This window comes from Chlamydotis macqueenii, chromosome 19 (assembly GCF_036417535.1).
Source record: "Chlamydotis macqueenii isolate bChlMac1 chromosome 19, bChlMac1.mat, whole genome shotgun sequence".
Classification (NCBI taxonomy): domain Eukaryota; kingdom Metazoa; phylum Chordata; class Aves; order Otidiformes; family Otididae; genus Chlamydotis; species Chlamydotis macqueenii.
The window spans coordinates 11107868-11128209 of record NC_141574.1 but is presented as its reverse complement, the minus strand read 5'-3'; the positions used below and the strand labels follow the sequence as shown (position 1 = coordinate 11128209).

Sequence of the window (20342 nt, the reverse complement as noted above, 5' to 3'; positions counted from 1 at the left end):
CCGGCAGAGCTCCGCCTGCAGGGGTCTGGCCCGTTACGCCGCCCCTGCCTTCCCTTCTGGAAAGGTTTGTCCTTGTGGAGTGGTTGCAAAATAACCACTCTTGGGTCTGTTGAATATTTAGCGAGCTAGTACCAGAAGATCAGCATGATGGCCGTCACAGAATCATAGAATGGTTTGGGTTGGAAGGGACCTTTAAAGCCCATCCAGTCCAACCCCCCTGCAAGGAGCAGGGACACCTTTGACTAGATTAACAGTCTGGATTAAGAGTCTGTTTTAACCTACAGCAAGGCCGTACCAGCTAGGGCATTTCAGCAGTCTCTCCTGCTACAACTATGGATTATATGGGTGACAGAGGAGCTGCCTGCAGCAGTTTCCTGAGCGGCTGCCCTGTCGAAAAGCGTGCTTTTGCTGGCCTAAGCGCATACCCGGTAGGGACTTTTCCTGCTGTAGAAATACTGTGGAGCTGTGGCCCTCCCACAGTCCTTTTCCTCGTGGCAAGAGTTTCCAGTACGGATCCACACAAAGAATTCAGGTGTCTTAAAAAAAAGCTGGCAGTGTTTTTAAAACTTGGAAGTGAACTTTGTAGGAGAACACGGTCTGTTTGAGAGTTAAAATCAGTCTACTTCAGAACAGGGAACACAGCTCACAGAAGCTCATGTAGGGTTTTAAAACAGTTTTCTTTCTTGGCATTTTTGATTTTAGAGTCTTTTCATTTTTGGGGGTGGCCTTACTGCAGCACCCTGAGGTGTTACTGTTACGTACAGTTAATGCTGGGTCTAGCTTAGCGTTACATGGCAGCTGGCCCCAGGAAAGCTGTAGTTACTACTTTGTTCCCTGGAGAAAGCTAGAAAGGTAAAATTGCTCAGAAGAGAGTGGATGCTGGAGAAAAAGGAAATAGTGACTATGAAAGATGTATTTTGAAAGCTGGAGGAATTCAACTGATACAAAGAGATCCTGGAGTTACAATGTTTATTTTTTATTAATAATTCTGACCTTGAGGAAAGATCACATTTAATTAACTTACCAGTTGTTAGAAAACTAAGGAAAGCATTCCTTGTTATTAGTTGTAGCCAATAGAATATTAAGTATTACGTCTCTTTCCGTTGTTTGGAATTAGTCCATTCCACACAGAATTAAATGCAGAAGCCACTGGAGGATTTAGAACACATTTTACTCATTAAAAGTTCTTGTAAATGAGGACACGTGTCTCTTAATGATTTCTCAAATGCCTGCAGTTCAGTATCAACTAATCTAAAAATGCTTTCTGCATCACTGAATGGAGAGGGTCCAAATTAAATAGAATTAAAAACAACACTAGGAACGTGTTATGAAAGGAGACTTGATACCGTGCTTTTAAACCAAAAAAATCTTTTGATACTTCTAAAATACAAAAGTATTTTCTTAGCTTTCGGTAAATACAATGTGAATAAATGACCTTGCAAGCTCAGCTAGCGGAAGGAAAAAGGATTAAGAAAAGCACACCATACGCCTGGCCTAACCAGATTAATCAGAACTCTGCAATACCGATTTACTCCGGATGTGATTCTCTCAGTGTTTGCCCACTCTGCATGTCCAGTCTTTTACTTTGCCCAGTCCTGCTTCTGTTCAGTTGGCCATTAACTCATTTATTTTGATCTTAAAAGTAGCATACGGTAGATTGGTTTTTGATGAGCTGTGTCCAGAGGTGGGTTTGTATCGGCCAGGTCACCCCGTTAGGTTTTCGGGTGGCAATACCAGCGGTGTTAGCGGCCGTCCCCTGTTAGATCCTGAGGTTTCACAGCGAGAACCTATCTGTAGTGTGATGCTCTGAACTCCTGACTCCTACCAGAATGCAATTTCGTGAGTAATCTCCGCATTTCCCATGGAACTGGGCAAGTTAAGTGTGTTACAGCACAAGTAAATGATTCCCGGCCGGACTGCAGAGACAAGATAAGATTTGGACGTTACGGTTTACTTGCTTGTTTCCCATTGTTTGTCTGTATCAGTACGGAACAGCTTCCCCCCCCACCCCCCGCCTCAGATTCCCTAAGAGCAGATACGGTGGGATCGGGAGGTCAGTGGAGGTGTGCGCTTCCTTGTGCTTTGTAGTCTGCCTCTATGAAAACAGAACCCTAAATTTTGGGGGAGGTTCTACCTCAACATTTTGTTTAAATAATAATTTTTAACAAATCAGATTGCTCCCTGCTAATATTAGATGTGGCAGGACATTGTCTCAGGCAGGCTAATGAAGTCAGAATCGTGCCTATTTCCCTCATTTCCTACAGATACCATTAAAATCCTGACGTACTAATGGGGTTTTAATGATACAATATCCTAGAGCTCGTAAGGGTGTTTTCCACTTTAACGGTAGACTTCTGAGTCTTATTTGGCTCCATATCCTGCCTTTGCTCCTGAAATGGTTTGCAAACGGAAACCGTTTAAAACCTCTGTGCAATTTAAAAATTAATAATTGGGAAAAAAGTCTCGCTTACGCCATGACGGCCTAATCCGGGGACAGGTTGCTGGCTTTGTGATTTTGGAACTGCTTTTAAGCTCTGAACGTCATGACATTTGTGAACATTTCATTGACTGCTTTAACTAACATTGTTGCGACGAGATCACTTCTCCAACGCTTCTCAGTTTTCTCCATGTACCATTTCGCTATTCTGCAGGAATGTTTCCGCTGTCTTGTTCAGCTTCCTGACTTCACTTTAACCTGCGCTGGTATTTACGTTCTCCTCTCTGTCTGTTGCAGCTGTTTCACTCCTATCCTCCAGCCGTATCAGGTATTCCTCCCATGATTCCTCCGACCGGCCCCTTTGGCTCGCTGCAAGGAGCGTTTCAGCCCAAGGTAAGACAGGAATTCGTTGCGTATCTGTTACCCGCAGTGTCGTAGTTCAGCCCTGATCAGGACCAGACTACGCAGTCTCTCTCTCGCTCCCCCCACCCTCCGAGAGAACAGGGGGAGATGATATAAGAAAAACAGCTCGAGGTTTGAGATAAGGACGGGGAGAAATCCTTAAAGTTACCGTCACGGGCAAAACAGACTCGACTTGGGGAAAACTATTCATTTATTACTAAAATTAGCAGGAGAATGAGACAGGGAACAAGATAACCTCCCCCCACCCTCCCTCTTCCCGGGCTTAACATTATCTCTACTACCTTCCCCTCCCGAGCGGCACGGGGTGGGGGTGGGAAGGGAATGGGGGTCGCGGTCAGTTCATCAAGCATTGTTTTACGCCGCTGTGTCATCGTCAGAGAAAGAACTCCTTGCATTCCTCCTCTGCTCCTTCATGGGGTCCCTCCCACGGGCCACAGTCCTTCGTGAAACTGCTCCAGCGTGGGTCATCTCTTCCACGGGGTGCAGCCCCTCCAGAATGGCTGTCCCAGCAGGCCTTCCACAGGCCACAGCCTCCTTCAGGCCTCCACCTACCCCGGCGTGGGGTCCTCCACGGGCTGCAGGTGGATCTCTGCCCCTCCGTGGGCCTCCCCGGGCTGCAGGGGGACAACCTGCTCCACCATGGTCGTCACCACAGGCTGCAGGGGAATCTTGGCCAGGAGCCGTGTTACTCCTCCCCCTCCTCCTTCACTGACCTTGGCGTCTGCAGCCGTTCCTCACAACAGGCTGGCAGACGCCTCTCAGGATCCTTTTTACATCTCCTTCACTTCTCATCTCCTCTCCGCTTCCTGCAGCCGGGCCGAGTTGGGCCCAGTCGGCTGCCCGGCGGGAGGCCAGAGGGTGAGGCCTGCAAGGCCCACAAGGCTCGCGCTTCCCCCTCTCTGCCCCTGCTCAGCTGCTTCACATCTCTCCCTTTTTTTCCTGTTTTCCCCTATTTAAATACGTTATCGCAGAGGCGTTATCACAGAACATTCTGCTACCAATTGGCTTGGCCTTGGCCAGCAGTGGGTCCGCCCTAGGCCCGGCCAAGTCCGCTGAACAAAGGAGAGCGACTTCTAGCAGTTTCCTACAGAAGCTACCACCTTAGGCCCCCCCCACTAACAAAACCAGAACACGCAGATACGCCGGTACTGTGAGCCGGGTTGGGTTTAGGACGTGGTTCAGGTTCTGAAGCGGTTGAGATCTGAGTTGCAGCCTAATTCCACAGAGGACAATTGGCTTTTTCCAAATTTACAACAAAGAGAAGATATTTCTCATTAGGTTTTAGATATATCTACATACATTAAAAGAAAATTATATATAATGGCATAGTTAAGTTTAGAAGCAATATAATTAGTTCTCAGATAGTACGCATTAATGTAAGGTCATGTAATGATCACGATTTTAAGTAATTATGATCATTATTGTTTACTCATTTCCATAATTATCTCGCAGCTCCACCACAGTGCAATACACTGATTTAGTTCTCTCATTTTTGATCGCTAGGACACATAGATGTGTTGAGTTTGGGGTTTTTTTTCCCTTTTGTTTTCATGAAGTCACTCTTGATTTATAAGTGGGAGGAAATAATATTCTGTAGTCTTTGCAACTAAAGACTGAAATCAGGACTGAAATTTCTGCAGAGAAGACACCCTCTTTCTTAAGTGGGCCCATCCACTGTAATGAGTGAATATGTAAATTGCAGTTCATTAGTGGAATTCTTCATATGTATGGTAATCAGACTGTTAACAACTGTGTTACTTAATTGTTAGTTATACTGCAGCTGATTTCTATTTTTCTTCATTTTAACATAGGAAGATGTTCTGTGTAAATGTAGTTGTTTTGGGTTGGGGTTTTTTTCTCGGGGAAGATGCGTTTTGTTATATTAGCTGAATATTTACATTCAGTTCATGGGAAAAGCTGGGTTTTTTTTCCAACTGGATGTAGCCTTTTCCAGATACGGTGTAGTAACCATTCATTGTGGCTGGGGTTCAGATCCTTGTACAGTGACTAACGAGGTCCCTGGTGCTTTGTGTGCTGGCAGTCAGGGTAGCAGATTTAGCCAGTTCCCGTGCGTTACTGGTAAGCAGCAGGGCACGAGCTTGTCCTCCAAATACCGCTTCAGATGCCATGTCGTAAGTATGCGGCCAGTCAGGTTTACGATGGTGGAAAGATTCTCCGGTGTAAGCAGTCGCTGTTCCCTCACGTGGTTTGGATTGCTTTAAGTAACGGGGGGTTGGTGGACAACAGAAGTTTGAAAATTGAGATGATAATACATATATTACTAAATGGATTATAATGGTTATCCTTTCCTCTTTAAAACCTTTATCTTCATTGCTCAGGCACTGTGGATGATAAAGACTGTTTTTCACTTTCTGTTGCTTTTATGCATTGTGTTCCTCATTAATGCTGCCTTTCTTTCTGGTATTTCTAGACTTCCAATCCCATTGATGTTGCAGCCAGACCCGGAACTGTCCCACATACCCTTCTACAGAAAGATCCACGGGTCTGTAGAAAATGTTTTCTTTTTCTTAAGTAAAGCTGTTCCTCCTAAAAACCTTTAACGCTAGAGCTGCCATCTTCAGTGTGTCCACGTTAACATCCAAACACTGAAGCTTGGTCTGAACTAGAGAAGCTGTATGAGGATGATTTAAATCCTGACCCTTATTGTGTGCACCATTAGCAGAAGCAGACAGATAACTATGCAGTGGAAGAGCTCTTTCCTTGCTGTCAGCAGGCATCCCCACAAGCCCAGGGGTAACAGTGTAGAAGTCCAATTCAATGTGGAAATGTACAAACCTCTTCACGATTTACGTTTATACTCTGTAATTGTTTTAATGTGGGTAATGACAGTTATTCCCTTGGTTACTGTATCATTGATTGCACCAGTGAAATACGGATGCGTTTTATTGATCACTTGGCGCCTCCGGATTTTTGAGTTCTGGCGTATGTGAGCAGCGTTTATTGTCTCAGCACTTTGTCTCTTAACCTTTTCCTGTGCTTTCTGAAAGCCCATGGGTTGTTTGTGTTTTTGAATTAATATACATCGTTTGCAATGAGGAACATCACACAGTCACATTTTAGCAGAACTGTGTGACAAAAGCAATGGGGACCTCTCCTTGAAAATCCACGTGGTGGTGTGGCTCAGCTTTTAAGTACAGCCAAGCCATTTTATTTGGGTTATGCCGAGTCACGGTACTTTGTTTGCTCTGAATTGGTGCTGTAGTTGAGCTTTATGCCAAAAGGAATCACGTTTTGTCATTTCTGTTTATTCCATCTAACTGAGAAGATAACCAGAGCCTCCCATCATTAAGTCATTTAGCTTTATGCTCCCTTTCAGCTTGTAGTGTAGTTTCGATTATTTCAGGATGATGCATTGCACCATCACTGAGTCTGCAAAGTACCTCTTACACATAAATCTCCTTTAGTATTGCATTTCAAAAAGAAAATCCAAAACAAATGAGAAATACTCAATAAATTGAATTTATTTTCCAGCATTAATTGATGAAATGTGAGCAAAAAAGGAGAATAAGAAAATAATGTACCTCAAAGAAACAGGCCACACAAAAAAAAAAAAATAGTGAGAAAATTAGGTTTTTATGCAGCCGCTGATGCATATCCACATCTGGTGCAATGTGGAAAACATCTAAGGCAAAGCCAGATTGCGGCAGAGAACAATATCAGGAGGCAGGCGATCAGTAACGGCTATTTGAAGGTACTGGTCAAGGACCTAATGCCATAGCTGTGGAACGGACACAGTCACTGGTTTCCAGGAGCACCTCTGAAACACCATTTCAGCCCGTTCCAACCCAATTTGTGGGATCAAGCCTGTGAAAAAGTGGCCCTGTCCACGATCTGGTCTTCTCACAAGCTGAGCAGCTTTGAAAGATGAGAACGGAAGTTTGCCCAAAGGGTGGATCTGTGTTTTTCTTCAGAGCAGTTAACCAGCCATTTTTGTAGCATTAAATCAACAAATTAATGACGATGCCAGAGGACAGAGCACTCTGTGTGAGGCTTGTTTAGTTGCTTGTCAACACTTAGGTGCAACAGCCATGGGGGGAGGGAGACCAGCTTGGATACGGAGGCTAAGGACTAATTATTATCTGAAAGGACTTCATTTGAAAGTAAAATTACACATTTTAATTTCATCTCTTAATGAAGCAATACAAATTTGTTAATTAGAGCAATTGTTTGAGTGACAGGCATGTAACCAAGCTGTCATTTCTTCTTCACAGTTGACAGATCCGTTCAGGCCCATGTTGAGGGTAAGGAATCTTCTTGTGGTAGTTTGTCAAGCTCGTCTCGGTCCCTGGCGGGGTGAAGCAGCAGCCTCATTATAAAGCAGTGCCGTGTTTCACCCTGGCTATTTTGCACTGTGCTTGCTGAGCAGCGTTGTCAGTCCTTCTTTGCATGCATCTTGTGCTCACTGGAGGAACACACACCGGTTCAGAGCTGGACGCTTTCTGTTCTTCTCATGCAACTCCCTAGCCTGAATAGGAGGGCTTCAGTGTTGATAATCCTTCTGTCGCACCGGCTTACGAGGTTTCCTGAGCCAAATCCTACAGACCGACCCTGACAGTGATTTCCTGTCTTTTCACTGCAGACTGAAGGGTTTTGGTTTTTATCATTTACTGTGTGTTTTTAATGTTACTCAGTATGGTACTTTCTACCCGGTATCTTACTGTCAGCTATAGACAGACAATCCTCTTCAATCCCAGAGTATTTTATAAATACGGATCAACAGATCCAGTCTTTCAGTGATCCAAAAGATTTTTTTGTTCATTTTTCAGTGTGTTCAAGAAGGTCTCTATTTTAATCGTACCGACCAGCTTAACCCATTAAATCACTAGCACAGCCAGTTGCTGTGAATAAGCAAAAAGCTTGAGTTTAGGGGAGTATGTGTGTGAGATGAGTTTTATTTTTGTTGTGTTTTGTAATTGATACGCACCTAGAAGTAGAAGGCAGACCCTCTGCCATAGTTTGTGAAACACTTAAGTTGCCAGTGGCTTGAGAAGCTTCTTGAATTCTTGTGATTATTGTTAAATCTGCAGGAATCATTAGTTGTATAGTTAACTGTAGACCCCTAAGTAACAAAATTGGAGAAAGTATATCCTGAATGAGTCTTGTTCAGACAAGATTTCCAGATGTCCTGGAAATGGAGTACAAAATCAACAAGAAAACCCAAATAACGCACTCTGGTTCTTTTCTCCCCTTCTTCTCTCCATGACTTAAAAGCATGGTGGCAGGAAGGATGCAAAGAGCCTTCCCAAACACAGTAATTCCTGGATATCTAGATAAACTTCTTAGTAAGGGACAAATTCTTTGCGTTTCTGGTTTCTCAAGAGGAAGGAAGGGGAAGGCACTGAAGAGAGACCCTTAGCTTTCAGTTGTCGTGGCGTGGGGAATCCCCTAGACCAAAACAGGCTGCGCTAAGAGTTGGCAAGAGTTGCTCTAACTAGAATAAAGCGTCACAGGTTTTTGAAAGTTACTGATTCATGTTGCATCCCTTTGATTTTTTTCAGAAACCTGGGAAGTGGTGCGCTATGCATGTTCACATCGCCTGGCAGATATACCATCACCAACAGAAAGTCAAGGTCAGTTTTTGGACACGCCTGCATTTCGGATGAATTGCACAGTGCAGACCTGTGAGAGGAAGAGCTTGCCTGTCCCCGTTAGCAGTTCCGTGCCGTGGCTAATGCCTCGTTAAAGTAACCATACGTGGCATTGTAGCATAACCTTCTGTTTCATAGTGGTGGTGTATTGAAATTAAAAACCCAAAGGCAGAGTCTCAAAGGAATGTCTGTGATGCCGCCGAGCAAGGACACCAGATCTTAGGTGACAAGAACCAGTTTGCACCTAGGAAGAGCTAAATGGGCGTGCCTGTGAGCTATAACATTGGTTTTATTTATGGCTGAGGACACGAACATATCAAGATTATTTTTTAAGTCTGGAGAAGCTAGGCACATGTCCCATTCCTCTTATTAATGTTCACGGACAGAAGAGGGCACGGGAAGATGTCTCCTGTCCCTGCGATGCTTTATCCAGTGTGGCTGCGCTGGCTCCCATCGGTCTTTTTTCACAGCCCCCCCGACAGCTGGCGCTTGGTACCTGTGCGTGGCTGGGCTGGTCAGGCAGGCCAGCCTCTCCGTGCGGTAACGTTACACAGACTCTGTCTGGTTGCGCCCAAGGTGAAAGGGTGGAAATCTTTCCTTTGTTATGGATGTTTTGAGACTTCAAGGGTAAGGGCCTTGGCCAGTTTAGGCTGTCCTGAAAATGCTGTCAGAGAAAAACAAGTAATTTATTCATTTAATAGTGAGGGTATTTCCATTCTCACTTTAACTGTCTTTTCATTGCACATGAAGTCTCTGAAGAAGGTTTCTTTCCCTTTATAGTATTTTGACTGCAGTTGTCACTGAAAAATTCCATGTTGCTCCTGAAGTTTTTCAGTAAGTCAGGAAAGGCTCATGTTCCTCACTGTTCGTGCTTGTACTGCAGGCATTATAGCTTGTGGTAGAAACTAAACTTAACAAGGAGCCCGTAGCACTTTGCAGTCTGTGTACGCAATTGAATTGTATAAGGTAGTGCTGTAAGAATATGAAGATGTTGAACAGCTACTGAAACCTGCAGCTAATAGAGTTTAAAAATAACCCTTTTAAACAAGGTTGACAGGTTAATTTGCTGCAGTAGACATACCTCTCTTCTCTGCTCCCTTATGTTTCCCCTGCTAGTGATCTTCATTCATCTTCCCATTATCAAAAAAGACAAGATTATGGACCTAGAGAGTTATATGTCCTTTTTTATTTTATTGAAAAGGTATTTTCTTGAAATTAAATTATTATTCCCATGCTATCTATGTCCTTTGAATCTTCCTTGATTTGATATTCAGAAAGAGGTCATACTGGAGTATTTATAACTCACAGTAAATGCCATTTTCATGCGGCCATTTCTTTTACCTAATACTTTTCCATCTTGCCTGTTAAAAAACAGGAATAAAGCCCTGAAGTACAGGAAAGGATATTACTTGACTTTTTGAGTCTCTGCATGATAAGAATTTCAAGAATAATTGGGAAATGTATGTTAGTATCTCAGTTCAGTCAAAAAATTAGGTGTAGTGTAGAGTCAGTAGGGCAGGTTGGCTTATGTCCCCGAGGGCTGTCAGACTCCCACACGGGAATGAAGTCCTCCCCACCGCGTGCAGCCACGAAGTGTGAATTCTCTGGCTGAAGGCTCACACAGAACGATTGCTCCTAGCCCAGGTTGTGACGGTGCCTTTTCTTCTGCACAAGCTGAAGATGCTGCCTGACCGTAGAGCAGGGAATAAAATATAGATGTCAGGTTTGCGTGCAGTGCCACCAGACTGCTTGCGAAGTATGGAGGAATTGATAACTACCCAGCCTGCCAGTAATTGCTTGCAGAGGGCACCAGCAGACACTGAGGAAGCATGCAAGATAGGGAACTTGAAAACACAACCTTCCTGACCCCAGGAAAAATCTTAATGCAGCTGTGGACGCTGTTTGCCTGCCTGCACCTCTGCTCCAAGACACAGTTCAGAGCTGTGTGACCTGTCTGCACGCCCAGGGAATTCCTCCAACACAGCCAGCGTTGCATGCCAGCTCTGGGCCCAAAGCAATTTAACACTCCTCCTTAGGCTGACCAGTGTGTCACTGGCCTGGATTCAAGAATTTATGCTCCGTAATTGGCCCTCTCTCTTTTAGGAAAGGCCTAAAATGCCGTAAAATCATTTACGTTTCTTTTAGTGGGCCGTGAATTAAGGTGTTACACATTTGCTGGCCTTCAAATGTATTCATAAGGATTGTCATCAAGAGGGGTGCTCTCCTGAACAGCAACTGGGGGTAAAATAAACCTGATCAATTCGCCTTGATACTGTTTTAAGGTAAACCAACACATTCAAAAATCTTTTAGCACATCCGTGATATTCCTATTCCTCTTCAGACAGGAAATTTTTTCATTATTAGAACAGCACCGCTCATACGGCTGCAATTAAAGCTTCAGCCAGCTTTTGCTGTTCCGAGTAATGCCTTTCAGAGGTTTATAACTTGGTTGTTAAAAAGAAGAAAAAAAGAGTTCACAGCATAAAAATCTAGCACGCACAAGTCAACTGAGGCATTTGTATTTTCTGAACTTTTTAAATTATTAAAGCTCCACAGTGTTACTTTCTTAAAAGACATGACCTTAACCTGGCCATCTTTTCTATTTCAGTGTTCTTGCAGGCCGTTATCTCTAAACATTGATAAAGCTTTTTTTGCCTTGTTTTTTTCTTCTCATAGCAACACAGACATGTTACTAGCACTTGAAAAACAGCTACGAGGCATGCACATTAACTTGGTCATAACTTTTTAATGTGCATATTTATATCATTGTAATAGTCTGTGCTCTGAGCTGGCGCAACATTAAGTACTGATTTATAAAGTGTAACGTGCTCCAGAATTACTGTTAAGATCTACTGGGTCAGTGTTACACGTTTGCCCATCCTGTGTGTAGGGCGATCTGTGTTCAGGGAGTTCTGGCAGCACAGGTAATGGGGAATTTGGTTTTCCTCTTCATTCTGTAAAACTTTCATTGAAGTAGGGACTGCTGAAATGAGTACGTGGCATAAAAAGGAGCCCATCCTTCATCCATTTATCACTTCCAATACAGCCACCTCAGCCCAGTGACCTCAATAAAGTCTGCTGATACTAATACCGTATAAATAGAGACAGCAACATCCAGTGCTTTGAACTGGGGTGCACGCAGTCAGAATGGGACTGCAGTTCTTTAGGCTCAGATACGCTTCAGCTGTGATTGGGTTCACTTTAGTCCCTAGCTTGCTCAGCCGCAGTCTGAGGGGCGCTGAAAGACAGACTGCATCAAGTGTGTCTAGATTGCAGCTTCACATTTGAAATTAATGGTTCTGGTGTCCATTGACTTGTCTCTGCCCTACCTGGCAAGAGATTCCTGCAATGGGAAGCGGGTCAGCTGGCAGCTGTGCCTGGTACAGCTGATGCTTTCACCCAGCTTTTAACATGCCTGCCCACCTGGGATGCGCTCCAAACTAACGTTTCTCTTTGGCTTTGCTTTTATTATTTTAAGACAGACCTATTCTTACAGCTAAGCAAGTGTCTGAGGCCTCTTCAAAGATTTTTATGTTTGTTCTTTAAGTCAGGTCTGTGCTGAAATGCTTTGCTCCAGAGGGAGGGATGTGAGCGTATGTGAGAATGCTCTTGAAATTTGCAGGAAGTGTGCATTGGGAGCCTGAGATTTTTTCTCTCTGCTTCAGATCCCCCTTCCAGGAAAACAGCTTTGCGTCTATGCTCAGGGTCACAAAAACTAACATTCTTGTTAAAACATCAGTTAGTATGAATAAATTCCCGTGCCTGCATTGTTCTGAAAGTGTCTTACTGCAATGTTTTAGGACAGCCTCTTCCAAATCCTGTTTTTACATTTCAGAAACAGATGCAGTCTGATCCGCACAAGCTGGACTTTGGCCTGAAACCTGAATTTCTGAGCAGGCCACCAGGCCCCAGCCTTTTTGGAGCCATCCACCACCCCCACGACCTGGCCCGGCCCTCAACTCTCTTCTCCACAGCCAGTGAGTACTGAGAAGTGCAATCTCCTCCTTGTGGCATGCTCGTCAAAACGCTAATCCTTGCCATGTTAAAAGGAAATTTCCCATATGCTTTGGCTTATGAACTATTAGTCTATTTGATAAATATTTTAAAATTATTCCATATGCTTTTTAAAAAGCCCAGCCTGCTGAAATGCCATACAGGTAGCAAAAGGAGGCACATTTCTTCACACAGTGATGTCTGATGCATCGTGGAGATGACAGGTTGGAAACGTGTTGTATTTTACATGCTCTTTTTTTCTATATTGAAACATTTTCCCCCTTATAGTCTAACTGTGAATGTCTGTGTAGAAAAGCAGCTGCTGTTCGCATAGGACCCTGACCTGAGAGGCCCTGCTCAGCATACAGCAATCTCTGCTCATGTCAGCTGCCATTTAAGAAACGATAGTCAAACCCAGAGCACAGCGAGCCCCTTTTCTGAGCTTTTGCTAGTAGGAATTAACCCCTTTGGCTTTGTTTTGGCAGGTGGGGGTCATCCAGCCAGCACCCCTTTCGGCCCACCGCCTCACCACAGCAACTTCCTCAATCCAGCTGCTCACTTAGGTAAGCTCTCTGCAACTAACAGTGAATACCACTCACGAGTAACACACATTGACCACTGAGACCATTAAAGGTTGCCCACTTGGAGACTCTTTGAGTGTCCTGCCTACTTAACCTTTATAAATTGTGCATTTAGCCATTACCCAAATAGCAGTTCTGAATACACTTAATAGTGTCACTGACTGAAAACAGTCTGGACATTAGAGGAGCAGAGTGACAGGGCTGGTTAGGTTTCACTGTGGTCGTCTTTGTAACCAGGCAAAAAATTGCCTTAAGGTTAAGGCTTTGGTTCATAGTGTGTCTTTTCCTAAATCGCGTTAGATGTCTGCTTCTCCATTTAAGTGAGTGGGAAATATATTCTTAAAATCTTGTGATCTGGCCTCACATATGTCTGTTAGTGAAAACTAGCAAATATGCAGTTAAAAATGGAACCACTCAAGTGACCAAATGTTGTTCTTTCCCTTCTAAATTTCTGGTGTTGCAGTAAGGTGGTCTGCTGCCTATGGGAGCGTCAGAGATCAAGCCTCTAAACTGGCGTTTTATTTTGCATAGGGAAGGATTTGGGAGGGTCTCCAAACTGATCCAGCAGACTCACCATGTAGATTTATCGTTCTGCACCTAGCTGCCTGTAGAAAATGCTAGGTTTGGTCTTCCTTTTCTCTGAGCTGGTGTTTATCCGAAGTAGTTTCATCAAAATCATTAGGCTTCTCTGAAGTAAACTGAGAGGAGAATTGGCTTCATGCAATTTACTTATAACTCCATATGCATTAACTATTAATGGAAATTATTCCAATATTTTTCAGTCCATACTAGTTTTTCAAATAATATTAGCAATAAATATCAGGAGTATTACAAAATGTTCGGGCCAGCATGGCATATCAGTATAATAGGAGATTTTATTTATGTCCTCGCTATGGCTTAGGAGACATGGCCTGAAGGTGTTCGGGAGCACAGTTGCCAGAGCTAATAACAGCCTGGCTAGCCAGGAACATTTCCTGAGAAAGACAATGGAATTGCATTGGAAGGGAATAAAAGGAAATTAAAATGGAGATGTTTGCAGGTTTTAAATGAAGTCGCTGCTTATGCAGAAGTACAGGCCTCAATACCGTGTACATTTTAACATCTTGTTTTTCTTTGAAGAGGAAATTTTCCTGGTAAGATGATCCCATGCATACCGTCATTGGGGGGAAAAAAGGTTTTTTATGTCGTGTGTCCTCATGGTCACTGCTGTGTTGTGGGAGGATGATGTTCAACTACTGATGGGCACAGACCGAGCTGTCAGCAGTCGTAACGCGGTTGGGTAACACGCTGATGCTTTAGCGTAATTACCGACATGCCGGTGAGCTGCGCTGTTTCCCTTTGCTTGCAGAGCCTTTCAATCGACCGGCGTCCTTCAGCGGTCTCACTGCAGTGGGTAGTAATGCCTTCGGGGGACTCGGGAACCCGACAGTTAGTGAGTAACCTCTTTGTTTATGAATTTTTGTTTGCTGTGTAATTCAAGATATTGAGTGATGGTGACTATTTGCTGTCTTTTGTACCAGTTGCTTAGACCACCTACCACTAAGAGATGGGAATTTGAAAAGCGACCTTTTTTTGTCTAAATAACAGCATTTTTTAGTCAGCAGTAAATTATTTCCTGGGAGTTACTTAATAGTTTGGGTTTAACATAGTGCTAAATGTCACCATTATATTGTTCAGGTTTTTAAAAAAATAAGCTTCTAGAACCTATGAGTCTAAGGAGTTTGTGAAATTTCTCATCGTTTTGTTGCATGTTCAAAAATAGTTAATGCGTGGAGCATCCCTAGCTGTGGATGGGAACATTTTTTTTTTCCTTTCTCACCAGTAATCCAGGACATGCACCTGGAAAAGATAACTAACCTGCATTTATTTGTCCAGGATCATCAACATTTCTCTAAATTTGGCCAGTCACAAAAGATCATTCTTTTAAAAATCGCTCTCTTTCTCCATATTTGAAATCTGGCATGAATTTGGTCACATATTATTTTACTTTGGCTCAGGATCCAATGTAACAAGTTCCATTGTTTATAGTCTGTATGATGGTCGTTTCCTGATGTCTCCAAAGTAATTGGAATAAGGATCATTGTCACTTTTATCTTACTGCTTCATCCCTTGTCAATTTTATCGACAGCATTTCCCTTTCCAATTAAAACAGCTGTCAGATGCCTGCCCATTTTTAGGAATGAGACCCTCTAATGAATCTCTGTTAATTTCCTTTCCTTTTCCAGCTCCCAATAATATGTATTCATTTTAACTCTGAGTGCTGTAAAAGTTGTTTTGGTAAGTACCTTCACTAGAGCATACCTTTTTCTTAAACCTTTTTGTTTTCCACTTCACCATTTCAGCACCCAACTCAATGTTCGGCCACAAGGATGGCCCCAGTATGCAGAGCTTTAGCAACCCTCACGAGCCCTGGAACCGACTGCACCGAACTCCTCCTTCGTTCCCGACCCCTCCGCCCTGGCTGAAGCCAGGAGAGCTGGAGCGCAGTTCATCTGCTGCAGCTCATGACAGAGATAGAGATGTAGATAAACGAGACTCATCTGTTAGTAAAGATGACAAAGAAAGGTACGAAAGAACACTTCCAAGAATTGTCTAGTTCAAAGCTTGGGGCTCTGTTCCGCTTTTAACCCTTCCCAGCCTGGCACATTGTTAAACCAGAGCTTCAGTAGGGGGACACCTGACACCATTGCTGCCTATGACGTGAGGCACTGCGGAAGATGCTGGTTTCTAACTCAGGTGTTTCCTACTGCATCTGTTTCTCTTCTCACTTGCACTGCACTTCATCAGAAGGAGCGTTCCTGGAGTTGAGGCAGTGTCAAGTGAGAATAGAATCAGACCCCACACTCTGTTACCTTACGGGTCATGTTGTCATCGGTCTTTTGAAGACTTAATGTGTAGATAGGTGCCTGACAGGATGAAAAAAAAAAAAGGATTATAAAGTCCATCAGACACATATCTGCATCTTTGAGTACTTAAATAACTTTGTAAATCAGACCTTGTCTGCAAAACAAATAACTGTACCTCCCTCCTCAAAAACGGACTGACAGAGGGACCACTGATAAAGTTGTAAAATTGTAAGACTGTAAAATCCACCGGGTGTGTCATGTTCTAATACCCCAGACACTTTCAGTGCATGCAGTTCATTAAATCAACCTTAATTCCCCTCCGAAAAACCATACACACATGCACTGCTGTTACACACCTTCAAGCACAGTTTTTACTCAGTGTTTTACATGGACTTGCACGCTAACATGTCCAGGCTGGGAAGGGTTAATGAAAAGTAAAACCTGGTCATATTTTTTTTTGTCAGGACTGTTCCCATTATACAGTTAACTCAGTAACAATTCCTCTTAACAGTTAAGTACCAAATTATAAGAATTTGCCATTCAGCAAGTGTCATGCCTTCCTTGAAAAATGTAGAGAGGCTGATTTCAGCTTTTTCAGTTGTAGCTTAATGGCTTTCCAGTTAAGTTTGCACATGATTTTACTACATAATGGCTATTTGTTTCTAATTTTTTAACATAAAAGAATATTTAGGAGATGTGCTTTTCTGACTTCTCTGTCACTAACCCAAATATACGCATTAGTAGCCTTTTATAAAAGAAGTTATGCTAATACATTAGATATTCTAAAATTACATTGAAGAGCTTTTCTGTGTTATTGTAAAATGTGAAGAGCAAGTCAAACTACAGATCTTTTCACCTACATTTTCCATTTGGAATATTTTCTGTTTGGTAGCATAGCTTCATTATTTTCATGTCTGGTGTTAATGCTTCAAAATAAATTGCTGTTACAAATTGGAGATTTTGTCCTGCAAAATGCTTAAGCATGTGAGTAACTTTACTGGCTTGAATGGCAAAGCATTTTAGTTACCAATGATATGGGTAGTGTTTAGAACGATGTGATTATTTCAGTTGCTGTTTTGTTGTTTTCTTACGAAGTGTTCCTGCTGAAAAAAATCCCTTTCAGATATACATTCCTTGCAAGCTGCTTTGGCATTGCCTGAACTCCATATCATAGCTCAGAACACATTTTCAATAATTTGAGAGCTTAAAAGTAAGCATCATTCATACTTCATACTTCTGCGCAATTATGGCTACCAGTACAGTAATGTTTTCACTGATCCAGCGTCGCTGTGCATCCATCTGTGTGGTTTTCAAGAATTCTCCTTTGCAGCATGGTCACACCGTTGCCTCTATGAGAAGATGCTGAGAATCCCTTCCAGGAGACGTTCTCCCTATGTAGATAATGTCTGGAGTAGTCTGTGAGCCTCGTACCTATTCTTTTCTCTTCAGTGGCACCCAGCGGGGTGAGGACGTAGTTCTGCTTTCTAGTTTAGGTCCCAGTCTCTTCTTAACCTATTTTAAGCTAATTTGCCCAAACAGGAAGAACTGGGAATCATGTCCAGAGGTATGATTTAATCTCAAAATCATCCTGTCATCAAGGGTCTAACTTTATCAGCCCCCATATGGGCCATCTAGTCAAAAGCATTCATCTAGGTTTCTTCTGGTATCAGTGGAAAGGTACCTCAGAGGTTCCTCTCAGCTTGGCTCTTCCCCATCTAAGATCAATGTCAGAGCGGGGTGCAGTGAATCAGTGGTCAGTCTTCTCGGATAAACTGTATGGCCAGCGTACTGCAGCCCCTCCCAGCTAGATTGAGATAAGGTAGATCCCTCAAGATAGCTTAGATAATATGAAACTACAATCTGTGAAACTTTCCCAGGTGCAGAGCTGGCTGGGGAGTTGTGATGTCCGTATACAGTCCCCACTTTCTCCTGGAACATTGTTCACAGTTGTGGAGTTTTTTTTTTTGTTTTAAGGACTTCATTACTCCAGCCCCGTGTTAGAAAAAAATCAGTAAAAATATCTATTGTGAAAGATAGGATTTGTTCCTTCTCAGTGGTATTTTGTTTAAAAGAGGTCACTGAGCAATTCCATTCTAATAATGACATTTAAGTGTATGTAATCTTAGAGCATTAAAAAAACCACCACAATCTGCTGATCTTTTTATCAACACAAATGAGGCAAAGCACTCGGCATAAGATACTTAGTTCTTTCAGTGTAGCCTCAAAACATACCTTACTTCGTAATAAGTTCATTTGAGAACATGATCTTAAGTTTCTGTGTGGAAACAAAGGCTTTGAGCTGTTCCCATGTTATTAACCTACGGAGCCCTTGACAGATCTCTCTCTGACCACTGAACTACATGTAGTTCTCTTAAGTGAGCTGTATAGTCAGTAGCCTCTTGAGATAATACCAGCACTGTAGTTGAACAGGATGGAATTGGCAAAGGAATATATTATTTTGGTTGCACTTATGTTTTTCTTTAGTTACACAAAATGTCTGTTATTTTCTCTAAATTTTGTGAATAATTTAGAATACATCAGTTAGTTACACAGAAAATTGATTAAATATCAGCAGAAGGATTCAATGAGCTCTCCTGGTGAAATAAAACAATTAACGGTGCCTCCGAACTAGTCCCATGAGCAAAATAAATAAAGGATTCGGTATTGCAGAGTCCACAAGCCAGTGCTTTCCCTGTAAGAGAGTCAAATAAGAGAGTCAAAGAAAGACAGTCAAGTCTTCACGTTGAGAAGCCTTCATTGGAGTGCCCTGACTTGGTCTCATTGTGTCCAAATCTGGAAGCTGTTAAATCAAATAGCTCAACTTTTGGTGTAAAGCAAGAGGAGGGAATTTAGAGCCAGGGCACAATTTGCAGGCTGTTTAGGGCACTGTCAATCAAAGCAGAACCTGATACCAAGGAGTTAAGTGTTAGTCAGTGCAGACTAGGCAGTTCTGGTATCAAATGCTCCAACTTGCAAATGTTTTTAACAGTTACATTCTGGACTTTCTGAGGTCTCCTAGACATGGCCCATGAAATGACAGTTTCAACAATTCAGTCTACACACAGCAGAAGATGCATCTGGTGAAGTTACAGTAATGAGAGTTTCCTTTTCAAAGATATTTTTTCTGCAGTTGCTGCAGTTTGATTGTCCAAAAGTAACTACAGGTAGAAATGTTAGGCAGTTCAGCTCAGCAAAAAATAAGTAGGTAGCAGAAGTTGTCTAGGGGAAGAAGCAGGTATCCACTTCAAAGTGACCCTCCGAGTTGCCCTTCAGCCAGCCAGTATTGCTCATCTCGTCCCGAGCGAGGTTGAACCTGCTGTCCTCGTCCAAGCGAGTTCAGGTTACACTTTGCTAAGCAGAAACTGCAGCACCCAAAGAGAAGCAAAGTAAACCAAGCTGCCTGGGACTTCAGAGGGCCTCACTGATTAGCCCTCACTTTGGCCTTTAACAGCACATTGTCCATCACCCTGCATGGAACAGAATTGCCATGCTCAGCAAACAGCACGTGTCCGACACTGACTGTCTGGAGATGGGAGTGTCTTTATGGAGACACTCCCAGCTCAGAGATCTGTTGCAATTAGTCAGAGGTTAAAATCATTGGAACTGAGGACTTAGATTCACCTTGTGAATTTGATTCATTTTTAATAGGAAAGCTTTTTCACTTAGTGTTGCCCACTGCCCTGGTCAACATTGCTTCCAGAAAATAGTTACAGAACCCATTCACTTACTGAGGTTTTGTCCACTGCCAGATGATAATTCTCCTATCTTTTGTGCGACATAAATAGGTTTGAAAGATGGAATGAATTCACAACACGTAACCTATGCCTGATGGCCACCTCTGTTAAAACACCTGCACTGAGGTGCATTGCACACTTAGAGAAGTGCCCGCCTGTTCAGAGGTGGATTGTCTCCATCAGTACTGGTGTCCTGAGAGGCTTTTGGTTTGAATTTTAAGAAGTAAATGGAATTGTGAAAATTAAATTGAAAAGCTAGAAGATTGAATAAAATAAGGGTAAGGAATAGAATTTTTTTTTAAAGTCAGATGAACAAAATGTCAGTCTATTTTCCCAAATTTATTCCTACTAGAAGAAGCAGGTATAATACTATTAACCATGTAATTTGGATTTAACAACTGCCTCACTTTTTTAAATGAAATTAGTATGTTTTTATTTTTCTCTCTCTTCTTTGCAAACAATTAAGGCCGTTGTCTTAGAAATATGTGTACTAGAGCTGGATTCCCTTGGGAGCGTCCTGTGGACTTCAGTGTGTGACACCTCAGTCAGATCATTCACAAAGCAGCTTCAGGGATCTTCTCCTGGCTCAAGATAACAGAACGGGCCTAGTTTAGGATGGGATGTTATTCTGGTGTGCTGGGGGTGCAAAAGGAACAGTGCATTTAATAGTGCATGGTACTGGCTTTCTGCAGAGCAATGAGTATCAAGCCAGACACCCT

At 42.8% G+C, this 20342-nt stretch overlaps 1 protein-coding gene across 5 annotated transcripts in view; it reads left to right on the top strand.

Moving 5' to 3' along the window:
* AUTS2 (activator of transcription and developmental regulator AUTS2) overlaps positions 1-20342 on the top strand; it is a 779256-nt gene that overhangs the window by 755730 nt on the left and 3184 nt on the right. For all 5 annotated transcript variants that reach the window (XM_086763110.1, XM_086763109.1, XM_086763108.1 and 2 more), the window contains 8 exons: positions 2735-2830; positions 5292-5363; positions 7093-7122; positions 8380-8451; positions 12305-12446; positions 12948-13025; positions 14392-14475; positions 15386-15608. In XM_086763110.1, coding sequence (XP_086619236.1) covers positions 2735-2830; positions 5292-5363; positions 7093-7122; positions 8380-8451; positions 12305-12446; positions 12948-13025; positions 14392-14475; positions 15386-15608 — 797 coding nt within the window. The remainder of the gene's footprint in view (positions 1-2734; positions 2831-5291; positions 5364-7092; positions 7123-8379; positions 8452-12304; positions 12447-12947; positions 13026-14391; positions 14476-15385; positions 15609-20342) is intronic.